Raw genomic sequence first — 22,213 nt, forward strand, 5'->3', positions numbered from 1 at the left:
GGAGCTATTTAGTTCGCAACTGACAGCTCGTTGTGACAGTCGTAGTAAGACGTATTTAGATTATTTCTTTAAGGGACTAAATTATGTGCTAGCCGTTCCAACAAACACTGGAAATATTATGGGATTACCTTTCACGTTTAATTTAGCCATGATAATAGTATTTGGATTGTGTTATTATAGCCAATCAAAACTTATATTGACCAATCACAACTTTTTTTAATAGCGGGAAATTGTTTATTGGATATAATTAAAAGCTGGTGGGGACATATTCACAGAGAAGGAATAGCTGTCAGTGTCAGTGTGGCTGGGGTAATTTTTAGGGTTCCGTACCCAAAAGGTAAAACGGGACCCTATTACTAAGACTACGCTGTCCGTCCGTCCGTCCGTCCGTCCGTCTGTCACCAGGCCGTATCTCATGAACCGTGATAGCTAGGCAGTTGAAATTTTCACAGATGATGTATTTCTATTGCCGCTATAACAACAAATACTAAAAACAGAATAAAATAAAGATTTAAATGGGGCTGCCATACAACAAACGTGATTTTTGACCAAAGTTAAGCAACGTCGGGCGTGGTCAGTACTTGGATGGGTGACCGTTTTTTTTTTGCATTTTTTTTTCATTATGGTACGGAACCCTTCGTGCGCGAGTCCGACTCGCACTTGCCCGGTTTTTGGAAGGCAATTTTCTATGGAGAGCGATGTCTATATATATTCCGTCGCTGTAATTCACACGTCAATTTTTAGGGTTCCATACCCAAAATGTAAAAACGGGACCCTATTACTAAGACTCCGCTGTCCGTCCGTCTGTCGGTCTGTCTGTCTGTCTTTCTGTCTGTCTGTCTGTCTGTCTGTCTGTCTGTCTGTCTGTCTGTCTGTCTGTCTGTCTGTCTGTCTGTCTGTCTGTCTGTCTGTCTGTCTGTCTGTCTGTCTGTCTGTCTGTCTGTCTGTCTGTCTGTCTGTCTGTCTGTCTGTCTTTCTGTCTGTCTGTCTGTCTGTCTGTCTGTCTGTTGAAATTTTCACAGATAATGTATTTCTGTTGCCGATATAACAACAAATACTAAAAACAAAATAAAATAAATATATAAGTGGGTCTCCCATACAACAAATGTGACTTTTTTGCCGTTTTTTGCGTAATGGCAAAGAACCCTTCGTGCGCGAGTCCGATTCACACTTAAGCCATTTTTTTTCCAAATATAAATACCGTTTCGCTTTAAAAGTAGCGCTACAATTTTATTATAAATAACTTTAAATCCTTAATTAAAAGGGACCTTATTGTCGTAAGCGCTTACGCCATTATTAACGATGCTCCGATATAAATACAATGCCGCGCGACGCTGTGCGGCGTAAGCGCCATCGACAATAAGGACCTTTTCATAGATAATGCCCCATTTTTGTATTATTTAAGGTAAACTACCTGGTCCGGAAGCTCCGAGCGTCGTTCCCCTACCGTAAGGACGTGGACTACACCAAGCTTATAACTAAGAAGAAGGCTGTGAGCGAAGAAGACGCGGCTTTGGACTCTGAGCCTGAAGACATAGAGTCCGATGATGATGAGGTATGATTTGATTTCTATTTTCAATTATATTTTCTTCGACAATCAATAGGATGGTCTGCTCAAGGGATACAGTACCCGGCGATAAATATTGCACGTCGGAATTACGTCTTTGTAGATCCTTGTCTCTTTCTCGTTATCTCCAATTGTCTCTTTCTAATTTGTCTCTTTCGTGGACTACACCAAGCTAATAACGAAGAAGGCTGTGAGCGAAGAAGACGCGGCTCTGGACTCTGAGCCTGAAGACATAGAGTCCGATGATGATGAGGTATGATTTGATTTCTATTTTCAATTATAGTTTCTTCGACAATCAATAGGATGGTCTGCTCAAGGGATACAGTACCCGGCGATAAATATTGCACATCGGAATTACGTCTTTGTAGATCCTTGTCTCTTTCTCGTTATCTCCAATTGTCTCTTTCTAATTTGTCTCTTTCGTGGACTACACCAAGCTAATAACGGTGAAGGCTGTGAGCGAAGAAGACGCGGCTCTGGACTCTGAGCCTGAAGACATAGAGCCCGATGATGATGAGGTATGATTTGATTTCTATTTTCAATTATAGTTTCTTCGACAATCAATAGGATGGTCTGCTCAAGGGATACAGTACCCGGCGATAAATATTGCACATCGGAATTACGTCTTTGTAGATCCTTGTCTCTTTCTCGTTATCTCCAATTGTCTCTTTCTAATTTGTCTCTTTCGTGGACTACACCAAGCTAATAACGAAGAAGGCTGTGAGCGAAGAAGACGCGGCTCTGGACTCTGAGCCTGAAGACATAGAGTCCGATGATGATGAGGTATGATTTGATTTCTATTTTCAATTATAGTTTCTTCGACAATCAATAGGATGGTCTGCTCAAGGGATACAGTACCCGGCGATAAATATTGCACATCGGAATTACGTCTTTGTAGATCCTTGTCTCTTTCTCGTTATCTCCAATTGTCTCTTTCTAATTTGTCTCTTTCGTGGACTACACCAAGCTAATAACGAAGAAGGCTGTGAGCGAAGAAGACGCGGCTCTGGACTCTGAGCCTGAAGACATAGAGTCCGATGATGATGAGGTATGATTTGATTTCTATTTTCAATTATAGTTTCTTCGACAATCAATAGGATGGTCTGCTCAAGGGATACAGTACCCGGCGATAAATATTGCACATCGGAATTACGTCTTTGTAGATCCTTGTCTCTTTCTCGTTATCTCCAATTGTCTCTTTCTAATTTGTCTCTTTCGTGGACTACACCAAGCTAATAACTAAGAAGAAGGCTGTGAGCGAAGAAGACGCGGCTTTGGACTCTGAGCCTGAGGACATAGAGTCCGATGATGATGAGGTATGATTTGATTTCTATTTTCAATTATAGTTTCTTCGACAATCAATAGGATGGTCTGCTCAAGGGATACAGTACCCGGCGATAAATATTGCACATCGGAATTACGTCTTTGTAGATCCTTGTCTCTTTCTCGTTATCTCCAATTGTCTCTTTCTAATTTGTCTCTTTCGTGAGCGAAGAAGACGCGGCTCTGGACTCTGAGCCTGAAGACATAGAGTCCGATGATGATGAGGTATGTTGATTTTTATATTCAATTATATTTTCTTGTAATGCCTGACCAGGAATATATGATCACGCGCCATGTTGCGGAATTTCAACCCTAGTAATTGCTCGGAGCAATGCCGAGCCGAACAGAGCCGAGTTTGCCCGAAAGGAAGAGGGTGGGGTGGTATAAATCGATAATTCTTGTGCTAAAACATCCTAACCAAAATGAACTATTGCATTAAATAAATTTCCCTTTTCCGTTTTCTAGGTTGAAAAAGAAATGAAACGAGCTCGCAAAGCCCGAAAGAAAGCGAAGAAGAAGTCTAAAGAGCTGCCTAAGATTAACTTGGACGATTATGACATGCCCGAGGACGATGGGCAGGCGGACTTGGTCGGGAGCGACGAAGATAGCGAGGGGCATCTGAGCGATTCAGGTATATATAGGGGTCACCCTATGGCAGTCATGACATAGTTGGCATCTCCATAGTAGTGAACAAATTAAATTATTTCAGAAAAATATTTTAATTTGTTTTTATCAAGTAGAAACACTACTATATAAATTATAAACTGAAATAAATGTCATATACTAAGAAAAAGTGACCAAGGCCTCTAGTGCCCCAGGCTGAGACTGAGGCTTAGAGGGCCAGGGGGCGCCATAAGCCTTCAGTAAGAAGTGCATATACTTGGAAAATTTGACCTATGCCGCTGTGGCCCGGTGGCCGAGTGGCTTAGGCATCTGCCGCGATAGCAGAGGACGCTGGTTCGATTCCAGCCTGGGGCACTAGAGGCCTTGGTCACTTTTTCTTAGTATATGAGATTTATTTCAGTTTATCTCCATAGTAATTGGTTACTTTTAAAAAAGCAGAAAAAAACAAGGCAATAGAAGTCTTATTGTTAAGAGGAAAGGGGACGTCCGTTTCTCCATACAAACATAGTCTCCATTTTCCACTCTGGATAGTCCATATCCAACAGTACATAAAAATTCCAAAATCCGGCCAAGTGCGAGTCGGACTCGCACACGAAGGGTTCCGTACCATTATCTATAAAAACGGTCACCCATCCAAGTACTGATCCCGCCCGACGTTGCTTAACTTCGGTCAAAAATCACGTTTGTTGTATGGGAGCCCCACTTAAATCTTTATTTTATACTGTTTTTAGTATTTGTTGTTATAGCGGCAACAGGAATACATCATCTGTGAAAATTTCAGCTGTCTAGCTATCACGGTTCGTGAGATACAGCCTGGTGACAGACAGACGGACGGACGGACGGACGGACAGCGGAGTCTTAGTAATAGGGTCCCGTTTTACCCTTTGGGTACGGAACCCTAAAAACGGTCAAACGTAGGGGCATAGCTATGGTTATTACATCAAATTATGTTAAAAAAAAATATTACATTGGGAAAACACATTTAAAAGGGCATCGCAAATGTGGTTTTCTCCCACGGCTAGATTGGTTAACGCTTCGCCACTGATTTCAATTTATAATTTATTATCTCATACTTCAGGTTTTGCCGTTGATACTAAAAAGCGATCTATAGTTTTTCATTATTGCTTGTAATGTATTGACGTATTTTAAAATCAACATGCTTTTTAGATGCGGAAGAAGACACCCTAGGACCAGCAATAAAATCCTGCCGCCAGCCTCTATGGGTGTTACCACTATACTCCATGCTGTCCTCGTCAAAGCAAGCGAGAGTGTTCGAGCCAGCGCCCCCTGGTGCTAGAATATGTATTGTTAGTACGGACGTCGCTGAAACTTCGCTTACTATACCGGCGATTAAATATATTGTTGATAGCGGGAAGAAAAAGATGCGGTAAGTACAGGCATCAGAACTCAGATTTTGCCTCATTGTGTGTGTTCTACCGCTTGTACAATGGGCTGTGCTCTGAGGAACTATTTGACATGATGCCAACGGCCGCTTTCTATCACCGCACCGCTCGCCGTCGGCAGGGTGTTCATCCTCACACCCTAGAACCTAAATGGTCGCGTACTGTGCGATTTAAGAGGAATTTCCTCCCGCGGACGCTCCGGCTGTGAAATGAGTTCCCTTCCGAGGTTTTCCCGAGGGTCTACAGTATGGGGTTCTTCAAAAAAGGAGTGTACAGGTTTTTAAAAGGTCGGTAACGCGCATGTAACACCTCTGGAGTTGCAGGAGTCCATAGGCTACGGTGACTCCTTACCATCAGGCGGGCCGTATGCTTGTTTGCCACCGATGTGGTATAAAAAAAAAGAATCAAGGGTGTCGCCAGCTGATAGGTTAGAGAGGCAGTTGATATGGCCGAAGGCCAAGAGGAGGGGGAGGGGCATACATTTAGGGTTAACGAAATATAAAGTGAGCCAATCTCTTGAACAAGTTTGAACAAGATTGCCAACTTTGGATTCCACCAATCGAGTGTCATCATCACCAGCCTATATCTAAGGTTTCCGCACTTAGCTCGTAAATATCGGGCCATTGTTCGTGGCATGTATGCCAACTACAGTCGACGTCAAAGATATGTTTACATTTTTCGCCTTATTACAAAGGGGTAAGGTGCAAAAGTGTAAACATATCTTTGACGTCGACTGTACAAGTGTACGTCAGCCTAACTATGGAATCGAACTCTGTCTAGAATCGTAGAGCCCTTCGCGGGCTTCCCGAAGTGACTTTGTTGTACCGAAGATTCAAGCTCGTTGTGAAGCTATAATAGCTTATATATGTCTCGCTACTAATCAAAAACTAGATGTTCTTATATAAGAACGTCATCTCCTAATCACTAAGTTTCTTGAAAGCTTTGTATGAAATGTCATTTAATTTTTACCATTTGGTTTTGGGTGCAGAAAATCATCGCGAGGAAATTGTCTAATCTCAATAAGGCATTCTGTTCTCCATGTGTTAAAAGACTTATAAGGAAAGGACAGTTGCACAAATTCTTGGGATTTGACTGTCAAAAGCGGACCAGGACTCCGGAAGAAACTAGGAATGCGCTCTAATGAGAAAGATATAGTCGGGCAAACACAACTTTTCAGTCAGTAAGGACCAGGAAAAATGTACTCATCCCTTTCTTTTGGGTGCTTGTACTAGCGTAAGACAATGACAGTATGATTCTCTCCGTCTATGTTTGAAATGAGACAGTCCTGGGCCAATCTATACTCGTAATGCATGTTAATTATAAGATGTAATGTATTGAATACATATACCCTTCTCCAATTGAGGGGGGATTTAAATCTCAAGGCAGAGGTGTAGGGTTTGAGCCGGTGTAGCTTTATTTGACGTTCATAAGCGCATTGTATTTATATGCCTACTTGAATAATAAACTATCTTTATCTTTATAGTACCGTAAAATGGGGTGAGTAGGTGCAAAACTGACATTCAAACCTCGATAACATTTTATTTTTACATATGCAAACTGAATGGTGTATATAATAAGTGTACCGGACGTTTGTATTTTAGTTTTTGTTTTATTTTGGGTAGTTCCATTTCATAACTTTGACGATAAACAGGAAATCCCGCCTCATCCCGTAGTCCCTCGTATTTGGGGTGAGTTGGGTTTTCATACAAAGGTGATTTTGGAAGATTGTTGGTTCGATTTTTTTTATTATGAGTATTACTATAGCTCCATTTTAAATTGGAATACATTATTTTTGTAGCAGTAGCCTTAAAATCCCATGTCACCCCCCCTTTCATCCCTTCTCTCCCCATTCATAACCTAACTCTCCCCACGAACCCTACTCACCCCATTTTACGGTATATTTTTTTTGTTTTAGAGTCTACGACCACTCAACTGGCGCCAGCGCCTGGCGCGTCGTATGGACGTCGCAGGCCTCCGCGTCGCAGCGCTCGGGCCGCGCGGGCCGCACGGCGCCGGGCCACGCGTACCGGCTGTACAGCTCGGCCGTGTTCCAGCACGACTGCCCCGACCAGCACCCGCCGGACCTGTGCCGCAGGCCGGTCGACGATCTGGTGCTGCAGATGAAGTGCATGGGCATTGACAAGGTGAGGTGATTGATGATGATGACGATTTAGTGCGTATGATCACTCAACGATAACCGAATCAACGGGCGCAATCGCCTGGCGGGTAGTATGGACGTCGCAGGCCTCCGCCTCGCAGCGCTCCTCGCGCTTTCTGTAGAAATGGTTAATAATCAGGAACTTTTAACCTTTTCGACGCAGTGTAAAACACAAAAGCTGTCACTCGAACGCCATGTCACGTCACCGAAGTGTCAAAACTGAAAATGAACTTTATGCATATGCACGTAGGTCTATGTTGCTCTGTGGTCTGTGACCGATTAATCGGTCTTTGGCGTTGAACCTGCGGTGCGGATATATCGGTCATTGGCGTCCAAAAGGTTAAAATATTCATCCATTCGCCATTAGTCCCATTACTGAAATAAACTACTTGTAAGGGCCACTTGCACCATCCCACTAACCCTGAGTTAAGAGGTTAAACCGTTAACCCAGTGTCAAATTGTACTGGTAACCATGGTAACTCCAAGTTTAACCGGTTAACCGCTGGTTAGGGGAACGGTGCAATTAAGTGGCCCTAACGTCTCTGCTCGGCTCGGCGTGACACCTTTCGCTCCAACCTATGGTTATCGCTCCCGCCGTCGCAAGTCGCTCGATGTCGTGGCCGAGCCGTAAGAGGGCTATATGTTTCGCGCAATGTGTCTGTTATTTGACATTTTCTGATCTTATCTTTGTCTCACATTAAAAATATCTTTCAACAGGTGGTGAACTTCCCGTTCCCAACAGCGCCAGACAGGATGCAACTCCGGTTGGCAGAGAAACGGCTGGAGGTGTTGGGTATTCTGGAGAAGGTAGACACCAAGAGGAAAGATGATGAAGAAGTGAGTGTTTTGCTTAATCTTATACCTTTCCTTCTTCAGTCGTTCCCTCATTCCGGAGGATCGTGATCACTAGGTTTCACATCCTTGATCAGCTGCCTCCATCGGTCTCGATCCATTGTAGCCCTCACTGCTTGATGGAATTTGCTCGAGGAAGTGGCTTCTCTAACTTTACATATTCTATAATTTACATATTTCGGGGATCTCGGAAACGGCTCTAACGATTTCGAAGGAATTTGCTGTATGGGGGTTTTCGGGGGCGACAAATCGATATAGTTAAGTAGGTCTTATCTCCTGGAAAACGCGCATTTTTGTGTTTTTACATGTTTTCCGAGCAAAGCTCGGTCTCTCAGATATTTATTCTTACTCTACCTATACTATTTGGTTTTCAGGTGCTAAAAGTGACGCCTCTAGGTAAGGCGGTGTCTGCTTTCCCGATACTCCCCCGTTACGGCAAAATGCTGGCGTTAAGTCACCAACAGAATCTCCTGCCGTACACTATTCTGTTAGTGTCCGCACTTACTGTGCCTGAGGTAAGGAGTTACAATACTTAATGCGTTTTTGTAAATAACAGTCAACAGTGTCACAGTCAACATATAAACTGAAATAAATATCATATATTATACAAGAAAAAGTGACCAAGGCCGAAGTGACGAACCGCGTCCTCTGCTATCGCGGCAGGCGCCTGTGCCATTCGGCCACCGGGCCACAGCGGCATAGGTAGATTTTTTCCAAGTATATGCACTTCTTACTGAAGGCTTATGGCGCCCCCTGGCCATCCCTAAGGTAGAACAGTATGGTTCGACCTTCTAACTGGACTGGATCATCTCAGGTGATACCGATCTAGCGAGAGAGATGGCGCTGCCAATCAATACTATTAGAACAAATACTATTAAAACAATCAATACTATTGGTAACAACTTGGTGGTAACTAGTGGGAATAACCCCGAGTGCGCCACAAGCCACAACAGTCTTGCGCGCAGGATAGACTACGTATCTTTTCCCTTTTACTGCAATTTTCTGCCGCCAGAGTGCATCACTAATTTGTTTAGTAACCCATAATAGTAGATTGTAGAACAAGGGCATAAAGTGACCCATTTTTACCCGAGGCAATTTTTTGGTCTGAGCGAAGCGAAGACCAAAATAGTAGACGAGGGTAAAAATAGACATTTATGCCCTTGTTGTACACTCTGCTTTTCACTTCGATTGCGAGGAAAATATACAAAAAATCAAATATTTTAGGTTATTTTACCGTATTTATTCAAGACTAAAGAAAATTGACCGTAGTTATGCAGAAAACGACCAACTCAATTTTTTTATCAATGTAGAAAGCGACCAAAGCTACTGAGTTAGGGTGTAAGTCACTTTGACAAAAATAAAAAGTTGGTCGCCTTCTACAGAACTACGGTCAATTGTTCTTGGGCCGGTCGGAGGCGCGGGGCACGCCGATCGGGAGAGCGCCGGTCGGGGGCGCGCCGGCAGGGCTGGCAGTTTGTATGGCAGAATTTGGACTTTATTGCTAAGTCAATAAGGGTCGTAATAGATGATTTTACTTTATGCTCTAGAGCTTAAATGCAATTTTATGTCGTCTACGCACGACATAAAGGTGCACTTTTTGACCATGAGAAGTGAAAAGTAACTTATACATACTACCTAACTAACCTTAAACAGATTTTTTGACCAGTATTCACTATGACTATGACACTGATGTACCAAGGCAGTTTGTTTACAGGTGGCCTACCGCGAAACGTCATAATCGAAGTTTCTTTATCTGCCTCTCTATCGATCGATCGAATAAGCATGAGTGATAGAGAGGCAGAAACCGAAGTTTCGATTGTCGTGTTTCACGGTAGGCCATGTGATTGACCTAGTGACGCATGATGTGTCATTGATGATGTCAATGAGGTTTGTTTACTGTGTGCTAGTGGTGCCACCTACGCAGAGTTTTGTCTAACATTCCCTATTAATACCTTTACTTTAATAATAAATGGTTCCTCAGGTGATGTCTGGTAAACCAGACAATTGGCCGGCTACTGGTAACTTGCAGCTACTCGGTGACCCGGGCGTGCTGCTGCGGGCTGTGGGCGCGGCCGAACACGCCCACTCCAATGGCGAAGAGGAACTGTTTTGTGCCAAACACGGATTAAGAGAGAAGGTGAGTTCTGCACATAGGGCAAGGACGGTTTTGGTGCAATCACAGTTGGTTGCACGCCACATGAAAATAATGTCGGTTGCCCGGTACCTTATTCTTTGATTCGGTTACTGCTTAAGAAAAAAAAAATACCTTCAAGAAAAGAGCCTACTCCTATCTTGAAGGCCGGCAACGCACTTGAAACCTCTCCGGTGTTGCAAGTGTCAACACCGGAGATGATTTCAGGTCGCAAATAGGTGCCTTTATCGGAATATTGACCAAAAATGTTTGCTGGGATGCGACAGTAATTAATAACATCAGGCGATTCGTCTCCTTTTTTACCTCGTATATCATGAAAAAGTAAAATATTTATTCGTGAGATTCGCAAACACGCACAGACAACAAAATACAGAGAAAATAGAACATTAAGTGTGCATTGCTGTTTTATATTCTGTGCCACGTCTTTTCTCGTTTGTATGAGACGAGGAGCACACAGACTGATAACCAGTAGTAGATTTTTTTGTATGGATATGATGGCAGTAAGCCTGCATATGGATTGAATTTTTCACAAAAACGCTATCTATCTAAGCAGTGTTGAAATACAATTACTTACCTGTTAAAACATTTCATAAGATAAAAAAAAACATTTTTTTTACCCCTAGTTGCAACCAAATCCCCGATCACTGCTGATAACTTTTAGCAAGGAAGAACCGACGTCACTAAAATAATACTTTCAGCATTACCGCTTCTTTATATTTCTTATTTTTACTAAAGTTTATTGCATTTTGTAGTTAAAATATTTTTTCTCTTCAGGCCATCAAAGAAATCCGCAAACTTCGCAAGCAGCTGACATCAGAAATCAACCTGAGCGTGGCTAACGTAGACGTATCTGTAGACCCCAAGATGGCGCCACCAGACGATAGGCAAGCAAGATTACTACGACAACTGTTACTTAGTGGACTTGGAGACCAAGTAGGAAGAAAGATTGGACTTGATGAGGTTAAAGAAGGTATGTTCTTCTAGACGTGGTTGTAGATCTATGTATGTAGACCATGACATGGCTCCAGCAGATGATAGACAGGCACGTTTACTACGACAACTGTTACTCAGTGGACTTGGAGACCAAGTAGGGAGGAAGATTGGACCTGATGAGGTGAAGGAAGGTATGTTCTTCTAGACGTGGTTGTAGATCTATGTATGTAGACCTTGACATGGATCCAGCAGATGATAGACAGGCGCGGTTACTACGACAACTATTACTCAGTGGACTTGGAGACCAAGTAGGGAGGAAGATTGGACCTGATGAGGTGAAGGAAGGTATGTTCTTCTAGACGTGGTTGTAGATCTATGTATGTAGACCATGACATGGCTCCAGCAGATGATAGACAGGCACGTTTACTACGACAACAGTTACTCAGTGGACTTGGAGACCAAGTAGGGAGGAAGATTGGACCTGATGAGGTGAAGGAAGGTATGTTCTTCTAGACGTGGTTGTACATCTATGTATGTAGACCTTGACATGGATCCAGCAGATGATAGACAGGCGCGGTTACTACGACAACTATTACTTAGTGGACTTGGAGACCAAGTAGGGAGGAAGATTGGACTTGATGAGGTGAAGGAAGGTATGTTCTTCTAGACGTGGTTATAGATCTATGTTTGTAGACCTTGGCAGGGTTCCACCAGATGATAGACCGGCACGGTTGCTACGACAACTGTTACTCAGTGGACTCGGAAACCAAGTAGGGAGGAAGATTGGACTTGATGAATTTAAGGAAGGTGATACATTGACCAATTTTTTAGGAAACTCGCTTTCCGCTAAAGTAAGTCCATTTAGAATTCAATACCCATTATGAGCATCCATGTTCCGACATGCCACATATGAGCACAGCCACATATTACGTATCCACACATAACCACATATCAGTAAGTACAAGTCGGTTTTCGACAATACAAATAACAAACAATACAAAAAATCCAAAAAAAACATTCAATTTCTCGGTCACCCCTTCATTCCTTTTTTCCAGGCGAAGACAAGCGCAAATTCAAATACGCATACCACTGCGGCGACCTCGAAGAGCCGGTCCACCTCCATTCAGAGTCCGTACTTCGCCGCACCATCCCTGAATGGGTGGTGTACCAGGAGCTGTACGAAACTGGAGGCGAAGATAAGCGGAAAATGGTGATGAAGAACGTCACTGCTATAGAACCGGAGTGGCTCCCGAGTTATGTGCCGCAGCTGTGTAACCTTGGTAAGGTATTCTACCTATACGGTATTTGACTGTATTTAAAAACAAATATTTTACACCATGCATGAAATAAAGGAAGAGGAAAACCACGAGCAAGCTATACACAACAACTAAAAGCAAAAGCAAATGTCGTGTCTTACAGGGACTTAAAGAACCTTGCCGAGGACCGCGAAAACTGGCGCATACTCCACCGACAAGAGCTGCTCTTAAATTATGATGATGATGATGAAATAAAGCACCCGTAGACAGCAGTTATTTTTAGACGCAATTTCTATTTTAAAACCCGTATAAAACTATAAAGATTTGGTAATTTAATTGTGACGTCACATGCTAGTGTTTCATATAAATTCCATGCAAAATCGTTTCGACAGATCGAAAAAAGAAACTGATTTGACTAGTAGCCAAATACCCTATTCTGACTAATTTCTTGTTATTGTAAATAAATATCAAGTGAAATTTCGCACATAGGTCTCAAGAAACTCATTGTACGAGCCAGAATTCGATACCGACCACTGGTTTGGTCACGTCGCTCTATGCTTCACTGCCTAGATGTACAGTGACGTCAAAGATATGTTAAATTTTTCCCTAATGTGTATTCATCCTTACTTGTCCTATCATGTAAACAAACATTTCTCGAAGACTTTATCACGCTTTTCTCTGGAATTACATAATACTCATCACTTAAAATGTTGTTGTATACCTAAAGAAACTCACAAAGCATTGAAATTATCCAAATAACCACTGAAAAATATCATTTCTAATAAGATTTTCTAATATTTAGAAGTGGAGAGCTATCACAAGGAAAATTAGTATGCAGAGTCACGATCTTCAGCAGTGAGGGACCGACTTAGAAGAAGAATAAGATTTTCACCAATAATCGCAGTAACGAACGGATCACCTCAAAAACATCTGATTTTATTGTCTAGATTGTCTATAAATCTTATGACACTTTGACGTCACGGTTGTTTACATGATAAGACACGTAAAGATAGGACTTTAGATTACATAAAGAGTAAGGTGCTAAAGTGTAAACATATCTTTGACGTCGGCTGTACGTTTAATTTTCGGAAACAAATAGACTTATGTCTTATTGTGTTTCACAGGCGATCCTCTCACGGACCCGGAGCCCAGATTCGATGATAAGTCCGGCCGAGTGAAGTGCCACTTCAAAGGCACCTTCGGCAGGGCTGGCTGGGAGCTGCCCGTGGTAGAAATAGACTTCCCGGACAAAATCGAGAGATACAGGTAACTACAAACATTTATATTACCTCCTACAGGACAGGGGATCCTCTCACGGACCCGTAGCCCAGGTACGATGACAAGTGCGGCCGAGTGAAGTGCCATTTCAAAGGCACCTTCGGCAGGGCTGGCTGGGAGCTGGCCGTGGTAGAAATAGACTTCCCGGATAAAATCGAGAGATACAGGTAACTACAAACATATTACCTCCCACAGGACAGGGGATCCTCTCACGGACCCGTAGCCCAGGTACGATGGCACGTCCAGCCGAAGTGCCACTTCAAAGGCACCTTCGGCAGGGCTGGCTGGGAACTGCCCGTGGTAGAAATAGACTTCCCGGACAAAATCGAGAGATACAGGTAACTACAAACATTTATATTACCTCCTACAGGACAGGGGATCCTCTCACGGACCCGTAGCCCAGGTACGATGACAAGTGCGGCCGAGTGAAGTGCCATTTCAAAGGCACCTTCGGCAGGGCTGGCTGGGAGCTGGCCGTGGTAGAAATAGACTTCCCGGATAAAATCGAGAGATACAGGTAACTACAAACATATTACCTCCCACAGGACAGGGGATCCTCTCACGGACCCGTAGCCCAGGTACGATGGCACGTCCAGCCGAAGTGCCACTTCAAAGGCACCTTCGGCAGGGCTGGCTGGGAGCTGCCCATGGTCGAAATAGACTTCCGGATAAAATCGAGAGATACAGGTATAATAATAAGCTACATTACATTTTTGGAAATTCGAGAAAATTTAATTGCACCATCTGTTGTCCTATAAATTTGGTATGTACATATTTATATCCTTTATCTTTCTGGTACCTTGTTGTACATTTTGCTGATTTTGTCACGCTGTTTTCACTCTCCTCTCATCTACTCAAAGGTTAACTGGAAGAGGTCACTCAAAGGGATGAGTTCGCCTTTGTACCTACTTCTTACTAATTTTATGTTATTTTTAATGTCTTTTTGTACAATAAAGAGTTTAGTTTACCTACTACTCTACTACTACTGTTGTATTAAAGGCATTAAAACCTATATATGAATTGTATTTTCAACTTAACCTGGTCATTCGCAATACCACTACAACTTAGAAAGTTATTAGAAAGTTGCCTAGCTGTGAAACCTTTTCACATTTATAACGTCATTGGCATTACATTGATTTTAAAGTAATTTTTTTACTGTGAAAACGTTATATGGCGGTCACAAATCAGTTTTCACCTCAGCAGCTCGAACAAGGGTACTTTGCTACTTAAAAACAGTGAGCAAAATGCGATTTTGCTCACTGAGTCATTTTGTCTTACTCAGTGAGCAAAATCGCATTTTGCTCACTGAGTGAGACAAAATGACATTCAAGTGACCTTTATAGTCAAATGTCATTTCAACATGCGGGGTCTAATACAAGTTCGATATACTTGGGTTCTATTATCTCTGTCCCTCTAGGTATGTTCTCACTGCTTAGGGTGAAAAATTTTGTGTACTACACGAGATCAAAGTTATTTACATCTCGTGCGCTTTTGAATCCCTTACTACGCTCAAGATTCTAAATTAGATTCACTCGCTTTCGCTTGCACGGGACTCAAAATAAGCACTCGAAGAAATATCAAACTTTGATCTCGTGTTGTACAAATAACTATTGTTCCATTGTACAAACAGCAACACACTTAACTGTCCATCGGTGGACCTTATGGCTTTTGTAATAAGGTTTACGAACTGACAGTTAACAGTGTGGGCGATCGTACAGTCAGCATAATAAGCAGACATAGCCTAAATTTTGTTGTAATTAGTACCATAAGTGCACAAACATAAAGTCTTAATTCACAATTTGCCCCGCAGATTCCTATGTCTGATAATAAGTAGTGTATCAGACTATACGTGAAAAATATCTACCACTCCCTAATGTGCTCTCTCAAAATGTTCAAATGCTCGTTTCTTCTGCAGGTGGTTCGCCCGTTTCCTCCTAGAGGGCACCGTAGTACCCAAGCTCAAGAAATACGCCGGCTCTTTACTCTCCCCTCCCTCCACCATGGTGAAGAGCTGGGCCAAGCTGCAGCCGCGTACGGAGATAATGCTGAAGGCGCTCATTATGAAGAGAGTGGGACACAGAGAGGCGCTGTTCAATATGTGGGAAGAGCAGAGCAATTGTAAGTAGAATTAGAAGTACCGTAAAACCACCTAACTATAGTCCTAAGCTCAAGAAATACGCCGGCTCTTCACTCTCCCCTCCCTCCACCACGGTAAAGAGATGGGCGAAGCTGCAGCCGCGTACGGAGATAATGCTGAAGGCGCTCATTATGAAGAGAGTGGGACACAGAGAGGCGCTGTTCAATATGTGGGAAGAGCAGAGCAATTGTAAGTAGAATTAGAAGTACCGTAAAACCACCTAACTATAGTCCTAAGCTCAAGAAATACGCCGGCTCTTCACTCTCCCCTCCCTCCACCATGGTAAAGAGATGGGCGAAGCTGCAGCCGCGTACGGAGATAATGCTGAAGGCGCTCATTATGAAGAGAGACACAGAGAGGCGCTGTTCAATATGTGGGAAGAGCAGAGCAATTGTAAGTAGAATTAGAAGTACCGTAAAACCACCTAACTATAGTCCTAAGCTCAAGAAATACGCCGGCTCTTCACTCTCCCCTCCCTCCACCATGGTAAAGAGATGGGCGAAGCTGCAGCCGCGTACGGAGATAATGCTGAAGGCGCTCATTATGAAGAGAGTGGGACACAGAGAGGCGCTGTTCAATATGTGGGAAGAGCAGAGCAATTGTAAGTAGAATTAGAAGTACCGTAAAACCACCTAACTATAGTCCTAAGCTCAAGAAATACGCCGGCTCTTCACTCTCCCCTCCCTCCACCATGGTAAAGAGATGGGCGAAGCTGCAGCCGCGTACGGAGATAATGCTGAAGGCGCTCATTATGAAGAGAGACACAGAGAGGCGCTGTTCAATATGTGGGAAGAGCAGAGCAATTGTAAGTAGAATTAGAAGTACCGTAAAACCACCTAACTATAGTCCTAAGCTCAAGAAATACGCCGGCTCTTCACTCTCCCCTCCCTCCACCATGGTAAAGAGATGGGCGAAGCTGCAGCCGCGTACGAAGATAATGCTGAAGGCGCTCATTATGAAGAGAGACACAGAGAGGCGCTGTTCAATATGTGGGAAGAGCTATTGTAAGTAGAATTAGAAGTACCGTAAAACAAACTATGGTCCTAAGCTCTAGAAATACGTGGGCTCTTTATTATCCCCTCCCTCCCCCATGGTGAAGAGCTGGGCCAAGCTGCAGTCGCGCACGGAGATAAAGTGTAGGACACAGGGAGGCGTTGTTCAGTATGTAAAAAGAGCAAAGCAATTGTAATTGTATTGTTGTATTGTAATTGTAAGTAGAAATTGAAGTAAAATAACTCTGTTGTTACCGTAGATGGGTTACATTGCTTTGCAGTAATAATAATAAAAAATAGTGTAGTGTACAAATTTAACTAAAATGGGCCTTTTAAGGTTGAGTTTATGGCTTAATTATTATATTGTTTGGTTTCAGATTTGCTTGACGAGTATTTAAAATGGCTGCCAGAGTCAGCGCACAACGAGGTGACATTATTTTGGCCGCCGCTAAAGCCGTGAAGATGTGTTGTGTATATAGATATATGTATGTTAATAGTATGAATGTAATTAAAGGAGTTTATGTCATAAAAGTACCTTTTTCTTTGGACGGTTTGTTCCTAATCTGATCGCCTCCTACTACTCCCAATTGTCGAGGTCCGACTAGCTAAAGGCCTGTGCACACCGGGTGCGTGTACGTAGACGTACACGAGCGCGTTGTAATATACAGATCCATATCAGAGACGGCACACCGCTTTTCAAAGAGACATTAAACTTTTGGATCGTAGTTTTAGCAAGTCGTACCTTACGACCTACATCAGCGGTCGGCAACCTTTTTTTGCGTAGTTTTAGTAGCGTAGTTAACGATGAGTAAGTTGACGCGGGCCGCACTTTGTTAATATTTATGACTTTATCAGACATTGTCGTTTCTCAATATTACATAGCCAGAGAGGCTCGCAAGCCGCAAGTGACAGTTTCACGAGCCGCATGCGGCCCGCGGGCCGCAGGTTGCCCACCGCCGACCTACATGATCAATATAAGGCCCACCATATTTATTTTTAGATACATAAATAAAACTATGAATGTTAAGAAAAAACAACAAAAAATATTTAGGTATTGAATCATCGACGCAGTTATAGCTATGGCTTAGAAAACAATGTTTAATACCTATTAACCGTGTTTCTAAAAATGATGTAATTATTAAAAAGTGGGCTTTGTAAGGCACTGGGCCTTAAATAAATGGGTCAGGTACCTTAGTATAGATGGTCAAGCAAATCTTGTCAGTAGAAAAAGGCGCGAAATTCAAATTTTCTATGAGACGATATCCCTTCACGCCTACATTTTTCAAATTTGCCGCCTTTGTCTACTGACAAGATCTGCTTGACCAACTATATTTAACAGTTGGGTGGTTTTACGGTAGTAAAAAAAAAAACAAGCATCTAAATATAAACTAGCTCTAGTATGATGTACACAAACAAGTTACGCTATTTTTAGATAATAGTGGTCATTATTAGAGTTAACTACAAATTCTATTTTAAATTGCGGGCTTAATGTTGATATTTATGTCACGTGTTGTTATTGTAAACGGCCCATATAACCATTCCAGTCGCAGAATCACAAAGTGGTAACTAAATGTCAGATGTGTCGTAACAGAGTCCACACAATGTGTCTAGAATTGTTTCGAAACAAAGTGTCGTCGCCGTGTCTACACTTTTCCGTAACAAGGTGTCGACACATTTGTGTGCACTTTGCGTGCGGTTTGCGACTAAATCTGACAGCAAATTTGTGACAGCAAATGTCAATATAAAATACCTCTTGAAAACCAAGGTTTGTCAAACTACTATTAGTGTCTCGTGTGCTCGTAATTCTAGTAAGTCATCATGGGCAATGCAAATGATAATAATCGACCGAAACCATATAAACAGAAAAGTTTTTAAAGAAATTCAATAAGCTACTTAGGTCAGGCAACGAATGCTCCAAAAGTTGTAGAGGGAAATGCTCGGAACACAATTTTTGACTCCGTAACTCGGTTTGACAAGTTAGGAGGTGAACATATCAAAAGTCCCCGGCCGTAGCCCTTGAGCGGGGGGGAGAGAGGGGGCTTTGAAGGTCCCATTTTCCCGTTTTTCGATTATATCTCGGAAACTATGCATCTCAGCGACATGGCCACTTATACAAAATGAAAGTTAATTTAATTTGTTACAAGTTTATTCAATCAATTTTTTCGATATGTTGAATAGTTTTTGAGATATCCGCTCTTGAAAGTTTATTTAGGGCTCTCAATTTTATCTTGATATATCTATATCAGTGAAGGTGCTAGGCCGTGTTTGGTATCGTTTTCGTATAAATCTGGGGTGCTGAATCCATTTAAGATATCACATTGACACCATTCCACAAAATAAAAATAAATCTTTTTAGGGTTCCGTACCTCAAAAGGAAAAAACGGAACCCTTATAGGATCACTCGTGCGTCTGTATGTATGTCCGTCTGAATACACAAAATAGTTCTTTACCTATAGATGACAGGAAAACCTATTAGAAATGTGCAGTCAAACGCGAGTCGGACTTAATGTACGGAACCCTTAATACGCGAGTCCGACTCGCACTTGGCCGGTTTTTTTTAAACTCTTCTTGACGCTTAACCGCTGAACCGATTTCGTTGAAATTTGGTATAGAAATAGTTTGCGTCCCGGAACAGGACATAGGATAGATCTTATAACCAAAAATCATCTTTTGAAGGTGTGAAAAGTGGCGTGGAAATTTGTACGGGAAATCAATAACCGCTGAACCGATTTATATGAAATTTGGGATGGTCTACATCTTTGATTTAGTTAAAAATGATGAAAAAACATGACTTCAAACCTAAACTTAAACAGTATTAACTTCAAGAAGTCAATTCTGAATTCCCCCCTACACCTCATTTCACACCTTTAAAGGATGATTTTTGAGATAACTTATTATATCCTGTCTCGGGACTCAAAATATATGTGTACCAAATTTAAATTAAAACTGTTCAGCAGTTTAAGCGTGAAGAGGAGTTTAAAAGAAAGTATTTTAATAAGTTTATATGTTTTTACTTCAGAATGGTGTCAATGTGATACCTTAACTAAATTTGGTACTGCGAATTTATAAGAAAACGATACCAAACATGGCCTCGTAGCTTTACTGTTGTAGAAGTCAAAATAAAATTGAGAGCCCTAAATTCTTATTACTTGGCCAAACTTGTGTAGAAGGAAAAGGTAAAATAAAAGTCTTCGGCAGGAATATAAGACACAAATATATTTTTTTTTTGCGTTACTATTTCATTCATCAAATATAAACATACCTTGATTATACTATTCTAGTGAGATCCTCATAGATAAACAAAAACATTTACTTAAAAAATTACAAGGTCGAAATGTCACGGAACTTGTGAGAGTAATATGTGAAAAATAAAAACTTTTATGACAAAAAAAATCTGGACACAATTTAAGAATCACCCAATTGCGTCGAGGAATCATCTGTATTTTTGCTTGTTTCATTACCTCCTCGCTTCTTTTTTGTCCTTTGTATTCTGTAGCAATTTGTTAGATCTGAAAATAAAGATAACTTGCGTCGTCACGGATGTCGATTTATAGGTTTTAGGGAGTGCAGAATTCGAAAACGATGATCATTTTATAATCCAAGATGGCGGCTACGTATTTTGTCATAAAAGTGGAATCCAAAATAGTCATCATTTTCGAAATCTGCGCCCCCTAAAACCTATAAAACGATATCCATGACGACTTTTATGACATAGTGCATTGCCGCCATTTTGAAATTGAAAATGTTATCATTTTCGAAATCTGCGCCCCCTAAAACCTATAAAACGACATCCATGACGACTTTTATGACATAGTGCATGGCCGCCATCTTGGAATCCAAAATAGTCATAATTTTCGAAATCTGCGCCCCCTAAAACCTATAAAACGATATCCATGACGACTTTTATGACATAGTGCATTGCCGCCATTTTTAAATTGAAAATGTTATCATTTTCGAAATCTGCGCCCCCCAAAACCTATAAAACGACACCCATGACGACTTTTATGACATAGTGCATGGCCGCCATCTTGGAATCCAAAATAGTCATCATTTTCGAAATCTGCGCCCCCTAAAACCTATAAAACGATATCCATGACGACTTTTATGACATAGTGCATTGCCGCCATTTTTAAATTGAAAATGTTATCATTTTCGAAATCTGCGCCCCCCAAAACCTATAAAACGACACCCATGACGACTTTTATGACATAGTGCATGGCCGCCATTTTGGATTCCAAAATGGTCATCATTTTCGAAAGCGCGGCCCCCTAAAACCTATAAAACGACATACATGACGACTTTTATGACATAGTGCATGGCCGCCATCTTGGAATCCAAAATGGTCATCATTTTCGAAATCTGCGCCCCCTAAAACCTATAAAACGACACCCATGACGACTTTTATGACATAGTGCATGGCCGCCATCTTGGAATCCAAAATGGTCATCATTTTCGAAATCTGCGCCCCCTAAAACCTATAAAACGACACCCATGACGACTTTTATGACATAGTGCATGGCCGCCATTTTGGAATCCAAAATGGTTATCATTTTCTAAATCTGCGCCCCCCAAAACCTATAAAACGACACCCATGACGACTTTTATGACATAGTGCATGGCCGCCATTTTGGATTTCAAAATGGTCATCATTTTCTAAATCGGGGCCCCCTAAAACCTATAAAACGACATCCATCACGACTTTTATGACATAGTGCATGGCCGCCATCTTGGAATCCAAAATGGTCATCATTTTCGAAATCTGCGCCCCCTAAAACCTATAAAACGACACCCATGACGACTTTTATGGCATAGTGCATGGCCGCCATTTTGGATTCCAAAATGGTCATCATTTTCAAAATTGGGGCCCCCTAAAACGTATAAAACGACATCCATGACGACTTTTATGACACAGTGCATGGCCGCCATTTCGGATTCCAAAATGGTCATTATTTTCGAAATCGGCACTCCCTAAAACCTATATATCGACACCCATCTCGACTTTTATGACAAAGTGTTTTGCTACCATCTGCATGCAAGACATTTCTATTATTTTTACGTACAAAAATGGCCCCCTGTCAACTTTCAATCGAGATTTAATCGATAATTTATTCGATTAATATTCAGATTAATTCAATTTCAATCTATGTTAGGTCGACTAAACTAATCGCGATAAAAATTTGAGAATTAACTTTTTTTATTCCATTAATTAGTCGAATAAACAGTTAATCGATTAATGCCCATCTCTGACCAAAGCATTTTTACACTTTGAGAATATCTGAAAACAAATCAACACAAGGAGCCATTTTGCAAATCCAGTAACATACCAGTAACTTTGTTATTACTTTTGACAGCGCGTGTCATGTGTCAACACAGAGTCGACACAAAGTCGAAACATTGCAACTACTTTGTGACTGCAATATTTCTCAGCCTTAAACCATATTTATACATCATAATTAACAAGTTTCGTAGTATGTAAAGCGTTATTTCTGTTATTTAGGTATAGTATACGCATCGAAGTACTAAAAATGCTTCAAATAA

At 41.7% G+C, this 22,213-nt stretch overlaps 1 protein-coding gene across 1 annotated transcript in view; it reads left to right on the forward strand.

Moving 5' to 3' along the window:
- The window catches only part of LOC134800275 (probable ATP-dependent RNA helicase kurz), a 28,325-nt gene extending 11,132 nt beyond the window's left edge, over positions 1-17,193 (forward strand). The window contains exons 8-19 of the mRNA XM_063772785.1: positions 1,406-1,555; positions 3,356-3,521; positions 4,682-4,901; positions 6,833-7,061; positions 7,793-7,912; positions 8,302-8,442; positions 9,909-10,064; positions 10,854-11,049; positions 12,068-12,292; positions 13,393-13,534; positions 15,462-15,664; positions 17,053-17,193. Coding sequence (XP_063628855.1) covers positions 1,406-1,555; positions 3,356-3,521; positions 4,682-4,901; positions 6,833-7,061; positions 7,793-7,912; positions 8,302-8,442; positions 9,909-10,064; positions 10,854-11,049; positions 12,068-12,292; positions 13,393-13,534; positions 15,462-15,664; positions 17,053-17,135 — 2,031 coding nt within the window. The 3' untranslated portion in view covers positions 17,136-17,193. The remainder of the gene's footprint in view (positions 1-1,405; positions 1,556-3,355; positions 3,522-4,681; positions 4,902-6,832; positions 7,062-7,792; positions 7,913-8,301; positions 8,443-9,908; positions 10,065-10,853; positions 11,050-12,067; positions 12,293-13,392; positions 13,535-15,461; positions 15,665-17,052) is intronic.
- The last annotated feature ends 5,020 nt before the right edge of the window (positions 17,194-22,213 follow it).

This window comes from Cydia splendana, chromosome 19 (genome assembly GCF_910591565.1).
Source record: "Cydia splendana chromosome 19, ilCydSple1.2, whole genome shotgun sequence".
NCBI lineage: Eukaryota > Metazoa > Arthropoda > Insecta > Lepidoptera > Tortricidae > Cydia > Cydia splendana.